This window comes from Montipora capricornis, chromosome 10 (genome assembly GCF_036669925.1).
Source record: "Montipora capricornis isolate CH-2021 chromosome 10, ASM3666992v2, whole genome shotgun sequence".
NCBI classification, from domain to species: Eukaryota; Metazoa; Cnidaria; class Anthozoa; order Scleractinia; family Acroporidae; genus Montipora; species Montipora capricornis.
The window spans coordinates 43,301,264-43,311,843 of record NC_090892.1 but is presented as its reverse complement, the minus strand read 5'-3'; the positions used below and the strand labels follow the sequence as shown (position 1 = coordinate 43,311,843).

Below are 10,580 nucleotides of genomic sequence, written 5' to 3'. Positions count from 1 at the left end.
AAAAAAAAAAAAAATATAAGAGACACGTTGTTGCTCTTGTTGTTTGTTCAGACAAACCTTTTATCAGAGTTTTCGTATCGTTCTACTTTGTTCATTTGACTTGATGTCACATGTATGGCCCACCTGTGACGTCAACTCAAAACCAATTCATACAGAAGCAATGTGAAAGTAGGACGATACAAAAACTCTCATAAAAGGTTTGTCTGAACAAATGTTTAGTTTGTTGGTTCTCTATTATGCTCCGAGAGGTTTTTCTCCGGGTTCTCTTGTTTTTCCGTCTCCTCAATAACCAAGCTACACTTTTGATGTATATGGGTTATTGACCAAGCGTGAGGTCAAGATGGCTGGATATTGGCCAAGTTCTTTTTTTGCGTGTTTATGGACCGAGAGGAAGCCGAGGGCCATAAACACACAAAGAAAGAACGAGGCCAATATCCAGCCATCTTGACCGAACAAGCTTGGTCAATAAAGGATTTATCAGTATGGGATAGAACACCAAAAAAATGATCTTTGTTCTTGAGGGACCAAGCGAGAAATCTCGAGCGGGCAGTAGAGCTCCATCTTGCCCGCTCGGGTAGCGAATCACAGCGCGGGATTTGGTTCATCTTGCCCGCTCAAGGAGCTAGTCATATAATAAGATTAAGCTCTGTACAGTGTCCCAGCGCTAAATAGACTAAATACAGTTGACACTTAAAAGAAAGTTCATCATCATCATCTACATCGTCATCGTCATCTGGTGGATCGATGTTGACGTGGCAACTTTTGTTCACCACGTCACAACCTGCGATCTCAGAATCTTAGGATCCTTCTTAGAATGTTGCCAGTTCCTATAGTCCCTATAAGCGCCCCTTTCGGCAACGCTTCAAATTGGACATTAACACGCAACCGATCCAGTCACCAACAACCCCCAAAGCTCCAATTAACAACCACAGGCACTACGTCGGTTTTCATCTGCCACACGTTATATTTACTATCATCACCATTCTTCTCTTATTCTTCTTCTTCTTCTTCTTCTTCTTCTTCTACTTCTTCTTATTGTTGTTGTTGATGGATCCAACTACACTGCAAGGTTGAACAGGATTTAAAGTTATAAACAGTTAAGAGTTGAATGCAGCTGCCGATGGTGAGCGAAAACGCGATTCCGGTGAAGACGGTTACCTACTTAGGTAGTGTTTTCCTTTCCCTTACGGGGGACGTCACGGGAAGTCATGCTGCCTACGAGTAGCCTTAATGTTTCCGTTTGGTGTTGTTTCTTTTGTTGTGTCTTCTGGTATTTTGCTATACGAATTCAAAGCCCGGATAATTTAAAAAACTGGTTCAAAACGAACAGAGTAGAATTTTGCGCTGCCTACCTTCCCGCCAGACTTTTGCAGGAGAGTCAAACTGTAAATTCTGTTTCTTATAGATTACGATTCGTTATTGCTTCCGCTGAGGAAGCCGCATGGCAACAGTCAATATCCGTCTCCACGGTTTATCAGATGGGCAAGATGAAACTTTCTGCAAAGTTTAAAGAAATTCTGTGTAGTGGATTCAGAGCCACCTTAATGTTGTGATTTCGTTAAGGTAGCTCTGAATCCTCTAGACAGATTTTTTTTAAACTTCGCCGAAAGTTCTTCTAATTACTTTTCAGCAATAAAAAAGGGGGGTCACCAAGTTCGTTTTTTAGATATGAGCAACTAAATCCAAAATACAGGGTGTTTTTGCTGGGCTTTCCCGTTGCCAAAGTAACTAATTACATCACAATAATGATCACTTCTTGTTTGGAAATGATCAGTGTTTCATATGGTACCATAACATTGCTGTTACGTGATACAGTGTTGTTTAGCGTCATTCGATCTAAACAGAGTCTTCTTAGAAGTGTTGAAACCCTTTCGAGCCTCCTTGAAACTAACACAATTTATGAAGTTAAGAATGCTGTGAGGGAGTATAAACGGATTTCAAATTTGACAAAAAACTGCAACTGTATTTCTTGATAATTTTAATAAATAACGTTCACAGAGGAAATTCTCTAATATTAAGAAAACTTTAATTGCAGTTAAAGCTATATGTGGGTTCATTTATTCATTCATTCTTTCTTTCTTTCCTTCCCCAACTTATTTAGTTATTTTTATGTAAATCGAGATATTAGTCTGATAATTTCTTTAATTCGCTAAAATTTGTTATTTTGTGAGGACTTTTTCGAATGCACCAAATTTGTTCGTGCAAATTATTGGTCGGTCAAATTCGCCTGTATAAAATGATGGTAACTTCTATTCGGTCAACATTTGTACACACGTAAATGTACACTTATTTTTCCTTGTTTACTCTATTCACTTCGCAAGGTTCTTGATGGTATTTTCATCCAACAAAATAAATATCCCGAGAGCGTGTCACCACCTGCTTTATTAAAGGGGCTAGGTCACGCAAGTTTAGGCAATTTCAGCACTGATCGAATGGTCATAGAATTAACTAAAATATCAAAATAACTGTTCAAAACTACCTATAGAAGAACTCTAACAAAACACAGGGAAGCCAAGAAGGGACATGGATGGACAAAACTGGAGAGGATTGAAGTGGATTGAATTTGGGTAAATTTGAAAAACGTCGGCCCACCTTTTTTCAAATTTATATCAATCTATATCAAAATGTCATTTACAAAGCTGGAAAATCATTCTCAGTTGTTAAGTGGCCGTGATTTTGCAAATGAAAGACTCTTGCTCTGCCAATTTGACGTTTAGACCTCATAATTAACAAAATGAAACAAAATTACCTAAAATAGCGTGACCTAGCCCCTTTAATTAAGGGAAAATCGAGTAGGTCGTGAACGCCGAAAGTGTTCAACGTGCCACTTCAACGTATATGTACATCCAAATTTTAAAACGAACGATGGGTTTAGTTACGATAGATTTTTTCCAAAGCTCCTGTTCTTTTAGCCTAAAACGACTAATCAAGGCTCTGTTCGTTTAGACTACGAGCAGTCCCTCTTTTCCGGCGAAGTTCGTTGCGCGAGTAAAATAAATCAGGGAAAAAACATTATGTAAAGCTACGGTAATACGAGCAAAAAGAACGTCCAACTTGTCTCGCAACGTTGCTGCGAAACTAGTTGAAAAGCGATGTCGCTCGTTTTACATCCCACGCACAACCTGTCTCGCAACAAAAAAAATGTGTTGCAAGTTGCGAGAATTCAGGCCTCTGATTGGCCAGCTACGAGGTCACGTAAGCTTAATTAATTAATCTATGAGTGATTTTGTTGTGAAACAAGTTGCTTTGGAGAGGTAAGACGGGCAGCATTTTGGAGATTTTGTTGCTGAAAGTACAACTTGCAACACATATTTTTTGTTGCTCGTATTACCGTAGCTTAAGCGCTGTTACACTGCGAAATGTTTCGTGCAACTTGTTTCGCGATGTTTTGGCGACATTGTGGCGGTACAAGCTGCACGAAACATTTTACAGTGTAACATACCCTGCAATGGCCAAAATCTTTGCGAGACAAGTTGCAAGAGCCGTTGCGGAAAGTAGAACCATGTTCTACTTTTCGTGCACGAAACATTTTACAGTGTAACAGCACCTTAAGACTACGGACCAAGCCATGGACTTTGAATTCTGAGTTGCGCGCACAACGCAAAAATGTGATTGGCTATCCGCCGGACATCTGTCAACAAGGTCCTACGCGGCGCTTACCAAATTTATTTCTTCGCTGATTTATTTCTACTTGCTCGACAGACTTCGCCGCAAAAGAGAGACTGCTCATAGTCTCTGGTTCGTTTCCAGCGCGACGAATTTGGGTATCATCGATGAGTTAGCCATCGGTGACCGTTTCCCATCTATGTGATGGCTAAATTTTCTCATGACTGGGATGCCAACTGTGCAGAATCTGTCAGGCATAACCTGTAAGAAAATAATAGTATTAGGACTTGTATATGACAATACGAGACATGATGTAGACGGAGCATGATCAGATTCATCAAAAAGGCTTAAATAAAATAGAAATAGGACCTACTTACAGGGCCGTAGCCAGAAAAAAATTATGACTGAGGCAATTTCCATGGTTAAATTCGCTTCGTCGGTGTTTATGATGAGTACATTTTAAAGAGAATGCTGGAATCACGCTTTATTTTGAAAAATCACAACAAAAAAAACTGAGGCAACCGCCTCGGTTTGCCTCATACTGGCTACGGCCCTGACTTACAAAGTCGCTCTTGCTTAGCTATGAAGAAGACGCCTTGTTTCTATCAGCACCGACAATAATAATCGGTGACCAATTTCGAAGTATACCCAATCGTGATGAGGGTCAAGTTTTGCGTCATCGAAAGTCCCAAGGTCTCTGGGATGGCTCACGATTTTACAGTACGCCTTGCACAGAATCGAGGCTTTCCTAATGGGTAACATGGCTAGGTTAGTGAAACAGCGAAAATTGGACTCTGTAAACGTATGCTGCGCGACAAATTAACTTTGACCGAATTTCAAACGAAAAATAAAAACGATCTGATCAGTAGTGTTTCATAACAATTGATCATTTCATCCTGAAAGTTTAAAGTTTAAAGTTTAAAAAAGAAGAATATTGTTGATATACAAAAAGGTATCAAGACCGCACCTCAACTGTGATTTCACTTTTTCCGAGTCTAAGGACTGCCTTGTAAAGGGGTTTCTTGGCGGCTGTGTGGACGCCTCTGCTTTCTATATTTTGAATGTGCTCCAGCTTCAAAGTATCAATTAAATGATCATAAGCGGTAACGCACACTTCGCTACCAGAATCCACAGTAAAATGGATCAACTCTGATGACAAAGCCCCTAAAATTTAAGAAGAGATGTTCTCATTTTCTTTCTTGAGTCCCCTTACCAGCGCAAATAAAAAATTCGTGATCGGGAGTTGGTGCATGTTTAAGAAGCGTTTTCACATGATATCACGGCCGCCATGTTGGTGTTTCAAAACAGAGGAATGGCGGCCATGATGGTGTATCATACAAACATACATATTTAATAATCCTAGAAGTCGTGAGACTATACAGGATACTAAAACAGTCAGCAACGGAAGCGAAAAGGGGAAAAAAATAAACAAATACCTAAATTAAATTATTTACAACATATAAATATTTACATTGCGTTGCAACATTGTCTTATGGTTGGCACAGCATTCGCTTTGAAAGGTAGTAACAGACTCAGCATTAACAGCAGCCGTTGAAAGACCAATCCAGAGGGGGATGACAACAGGGAAAAAAGAGAACTTATATGTACCAAACTAATCCTACGGGAATTGAACTCTATTTTTATGCAAATACTTTCTTTTGTTTTAGTAATCCAACATGGTTGCTGGTCACGTGAGTGAAAACGCTCTATGAGCATTATTTGTAAAGATATTTCCATTGGCCAACGTTTATAAGGTCCTGAGTATTAAAGGGCCATTCTTTTCTTTAGAATAAACTCAAATTAAGAAACAATCCCCAAACCAACTGTATGTTTTCCCTGGGAAATAATTTCTACTAAACTACTCAAAGATCCTTGATCATACACAGATCAAGAATCACTCGGCAATCAATGTCTTGATTAGCTGACTACTCTGGACTAAATGCACACCAGGGGTGGAGAGTTATGCCTTACTTATTGTCATAAACAGAGCTGATACCATACGACTCCACACTAGGGTTTTAGGTACTTTCAAGTTAAGTAAATGTGAACTAACTTCATGACTAACATGTGAAGTTGCCACTGTTCCTCAGTTGCGGTGAGTGACTAAAACACTCAAAACAGATTACACACTTTTGACATTTTCATAGGCTCCCCATGACAGGTCATGCAACTGTGTGGCGAACCACTCGACCTGTTGCCTGACTGGTTGTTTAACCAACTAACCAAGCAGCCAATTAACTGAAAGGCCTTCTTATTAAAGGATAGCTGAATGAGAAATATTGATTGACTGGCTGCTCAGCTGATTGCTGTAAGTTGCAATATATAGCAAGTGGTCCCTTTCCAGGTATCCTATAATATCATGTATGTATATACTTTGTATCAAACATGATAATGTAATGGATTTGATGATAAAAATTACGGGCAGAAACATACTTATTAAAGACAACGTTTCGGTGTCCTCATGACACCATCATCAGGTCAAATATAATATTTTACAGATAACTCGAATATTAATGTTCAAGATTAAGTTCAAAGTCCCTAGAGGCTAGGTGAAAAGTTTTGCCTTTATCGAGTCACTTTGGATATTCAGACACGGTTTGTGCTCGCGAATAAGCTAGGTTCATTTCCTTATTCGCGAGCACAAACCGTGTCTGAATATCCAAAGTGACTCGATAAAGGCAAAACTTTTCACCTAGCCTCTAGGGACTTTGAACTTAATCTTGAACATTAATATTCGAGTTATCTGTAAAATATTATATTTGACCTGATGATGGTGTCATGAGGACACCGAAACGTTGTCTTTAATAAGTATATATATACTTTGAATGATTATTAAACTCAGTGCAAAAAGAGATGTGTTGCAATTGGCGTGTCGGCTTGATGGCTCTTGATGGGCATAACACCCCTAATATTGAAACTAGGCAATAACCTTGTAAAGACTTTTTGACTCTTCCGTGGCAATTGAGTGGATAGCTCGTCAGTCCTCTCAGTGACTGACTGACTCGTTGATTGGCCGATTAAATGAGTTTCCAAACTGAGAGCCAACTGACAGACTGACGAAATAGACTGAGTTCCTGAATGACTGATTGACAGACTGACTAACTATTTGACTGACTGAAAGACTGGCTTGCTGGATAAGTGCTTACCTATTCATTGACCTTGTCTCACTAATTTGCTAGAGGACTGGCAAATCATGAAAAGCAAAACTTACCCACTGACAGTCTGGCTGTTGGGTCAATATTGAAAAACTGGTGGCCTATCACTAGCTGAGTTGGTCTCTAATTGATTGACCATGAAAGTTTTTTTTTAATTACCCAATTCACAGCTGCATCTCTGAAGATCGTTCGATATGACACCAACTGGTACGTAACTGGTCGATATTCACCCCCAACTGACTGACTGACATTAGATAACACAACAATATTCAATATCCTGACTAGTTTATTTGTGTATGGGACAAGAGTGGTGCTGCTAACTTCTGACCCAACTAAATGGGTCTTCTAAAACAACCGTGATAATGTTGATCAGGTCTAGAAATTGCTGTGGCATTCACCTGAATATTGTAGCTACACAGGCCTCATCTTTGCGACCTAAGGGAATTGAACACCATTCGTGAAGCAAACTGAAGATGCAACTTACATACCTTCTCCTTTGCCAGATTTAAGAAACCCAGGGACGATGAGGAAAGGATACTTGTTTTCCGTCATTTCTGTTGGTTGCCCCCAGTATCCAATAACTTCAATTTCCTCCGGCTCCTGACATCGTAACAATGATGCTGCAGGGAACAAAATGATGTCAAAAGAGGCATTAGATGTTAACCCTAATCAAAATTGTAGAAAATTGAAGGTGTTCCGATCACAAAAGTTCGGAAGAAAAGAAATTCAAGGACATTGTGAAATACTCAAGGCTTATTATAAGACCACAACACAGGAACAAGTTAAACAGTGATCAGAGAGACAACAACACGGTATGTCATTGTGTCAAGTAAGCAAATAATATGAGAATCATTGAAACAAGCGATCTACTGAATACAGACAGAATCAACAGTGAGGCTGACTTCAGTGTATAATTTCTAAACTCAAATTGAACATGACATTGCTATAAAATAGCTGACCAGCGTGAGGGTTTCACCACAAGGTCCCATAGAATTGAGAGTCAGCGAGATACGGTAGTTGTCAGGACTGACTTTACCGTCTAGACAGTGTGTTGAGTATAACTTACAAAAGAACAAAGTTTGAACGACTAATTTAAATAGTTTTGCGGAATGTAGGTTCTTTTACAAATGGTAAGTAAAGTCATTCGTACGTTGAAAAAATCATTTTGATAAATTTATAAATGAACTAAAACGAAGAGCTGGAATCCTATCCTGTTAATCGCAGATAAAATGTTGTAACACTTTGATGACCATACACTTACAAGGATAAAGCAATTGATGTTGGAAATAAAAAATCTACGCCTTACGTTTTTGGAAAATAAGTTAGCCAGGATATACCCTCAAGTCAAAACAACACTGCTGTGTGCCAGTATAGAACAAACCGCAAGAAAAGCGGCAAAATTGTGCAAGGACAAGCTTCAATCTTTCATCGTGATTTCAACTATAACTACTATGTAACTCAGAAATATTAAATATTTGAATCCCAGCATTCCAACCAAATTGACAAAGGCACTTCTATGAAGCCAATACATTTGACCGTTATTAACCAAAGCTGTGTCATGACTTTGAACGGTTCCCGTGTTAACTCGTTAACTCATCGGAAATTTGGACGGTTTTTTGGTTGTCTTTCTTGAGTTTTTGGCACGACGCTGCCGAGCTACGGACCTTATGTAGAAAAGAATATTCACCAGAAGCAATTACCCTGACAGAGCCACATTAGAGACCTGTGGTAATGGCTCGTTTGACTCCGCAGTGGATAAAAGAACGAGTCATATAAATTAAATAGTGGAGTCTGTTACACCGGTAGTAGAGTCTCTGCTAGATGTGGCACTGAATCCTCTAGTTTAACCTCATGCCCTATCCGTGATTGGAAGCCTATTCGTGCCAATGGTTGGATGATATCACTCACTCTTAAATCTCTTTGTTTAGTTTTCTTGTTCTTTTCAAGACTTGAAACCGGCTCTAACTAGTCTTTTCCTCCGTAATTTTATTTTGTTAATACATGAAGAGGCAGATACGAATATTCTAATCGATGTGAACCAAGAATCTGGACCTCTGCACATTTGAGCCGAAGCAGCGACAATTGACGTGTTTCATCAGTACTCTTTCCCAAAAATAAAATCAAGACTACTTCAAGCTTGTAGACTGACTCAGGCTGAGGCATTTAGGGCTGTAAGGGAAAACCCCTTCGTCATTAGGGAAATATCCCATTTATTTTGTTTGAACAATAGGTTTACTTATGAAAAATAGTGAATTGAATGCATCAAAAAATAAATTTGAAGAATATAATGTACATTGCGGAGATAACGATGTTTGCAGATCTCGGTAATTGTGACTGGAAGGTGTAGCCCGACGGTGACATCCTTGACGGAGCAACCCAGCACCAAAGTTAAATTGGGCAAATTTGCTCAAAACAATAATAATATTGTTTTCATCCACGAAATAATACAAACCGTGAAAGAACATGAAATAGTATTACTTGCCTTCTCTTTGAAATCTCTTTCGATGTCCTGGTAGCATTTTCTGCGTCATTGTTTTTAGTGTATCAACCAGTTCAGGATTTTGTAGATCAGAAAGAGCGTTGACTCCTTTCTTCCTGAATGCAGTGGTATAACAGCCTAATTCTACGTCATCCAGCCACCATTGAATATCTATGTCCTTAGCTGCAGAGTAACAACGGGATAAGAAGTGAATTTTTGCTTCAGTTTTTACAGAAACACCACAATTTCGATAGTGACCTCAGTTTATCAGGTTAAAAACCGCTTCGACCCCAAAAGCAATAAAAGTACATATAAGACAGAATGCCTCAAAGGATCGATTGCCGTTTGCCTTAAATAATGAACAGTTTGTGGTTGTTATATCAATACAGACAAATGTATTCATGAATACAGAATTGACAGTTACCTGCAGACAAAATCTTTGCCCTATCCTCCTTGAAAACGATATTCAGCAGATCTAAGTCGTTTTCTCCCAAGAGGAATAGATCAGTCGCCCTCTCAAAGCCTTGCTTGTAAAAATTGTCGCGATATTTCTTTAGATTTAATTTATCGAGAAATAAATCCACGGCCGAACATTTTGATGCTGCCATCACAAACACAAGTAAAAGTCAAGTAAAAAACACTTTGATTATTTCGATTCCCAGCGCGTTATGACTGGAAGAATATATTGTCTATGATTGGTGTTTACCTTAATTTTATTGTCTCTGATTGGCTCTTTGAAATCGATGGTTCTTGCGAGGGAAAAGCGTTTGTCACGAAGGATTACGCGACGCGCTACATGTCCGATCTTGCCCTCGAATCCTATTGTCTCCTTGATGACGTTGCATTGAAAACGAAACCAAATCATGGCGACGGTATTGTCTTGCCGGTTTTTGCTCAAACTTGTCGTTTGAATGAAGCCGATCAATATTATACGTGAAGTATTGTTTATCTCAGCTTCAACCTTTCTATCGTTCGTTTGTGGTGTTAAACTTGTGAATTGGCGATTTGTTTAGCGAAGGACGACATTTCAGCGTCAAATTTTTATCTTTAATAATTTGTGCCTGATTCTGGCTTCCGTTGACACAACTGGACAAAGTTCCCAGTGTTCCCAGTGTTTCCGATTAATTTTCTTATGCGGCATGGGGCTTGTTGATTGCGGCCTGTGGCGGATTTTGCCTTCCTTTATTCTTCAATTCATTTCGTAGGGTACTGTATTTGTATTTTATATTTTAAATTATGATATGCTCTTCTTCCTTTGGATGAGTAATATTCTTATATTCTTCTTTCAGTATGTAAATTTCCTTAGTTATTATATCTTTTAATTCAATTCATCAGTAAAT

The 10,580-nt window shown here is 38.9% G+C and overlaps 1 protein-coding gene across 1 annotated transcript; it reads right to left on the bottom strand.

Moving 5' to 3' along the window:
- Positions 1 to 3,585: 3,585 nt before the first annotated feature.
- On the bottom strand, positions 3,586 to 9,907 carry LOC138021728 (uncharacterized). Its single transcript, XM_068868717.1, has 5 exons — positions 9,665 to 9,907; positions 9,244 to 9,423; positions 7,250 to 7,381; positions 4,574 to 4,770; positions 3,586 to 3,867 (listed from the first exon to the last, which is right to left on the bottom strand). Exons 1-5 carry the CDS (start codon positions 9,846 to 9,848, stop codon positions 3,727 to 3,729), a joined length of 834 nt encoding a protein of 277 aa, XP_068724818.1. The 5' UTR covers positions 9,849 to 9,907; the 3' UTR covers positions 3,586 to 3,726.
- Positions 9,908 to 10,580: the final 673 nt, after the last annotated feature.

Excerpts from the sequence above, each read along its gene's own strand:
- LOC138021728 (XM_068868717.1), bottom strand. The coding sequence starts at position 9,848 with ATGGCAGCATCAAAATGTTCGGCCGTGGATTTATTTCTCGATAAATTA. Across the intron at positions 9,424-9,664 it reads GGCAAAGATTTTGTCTGCAG|CTAAGGACATAGATATTCAA; the intron begins GTAACTGTCAAT and ends GTTACTCTGCAG. Across the intron at positions 4,771-7,249 it reads TAAATCTGGCAAAGGAGAAG|GGGCTTTGTCATCAGAGTTG; the intron begins GTATGTAAGTTG and ends CTTAAATTTTAG.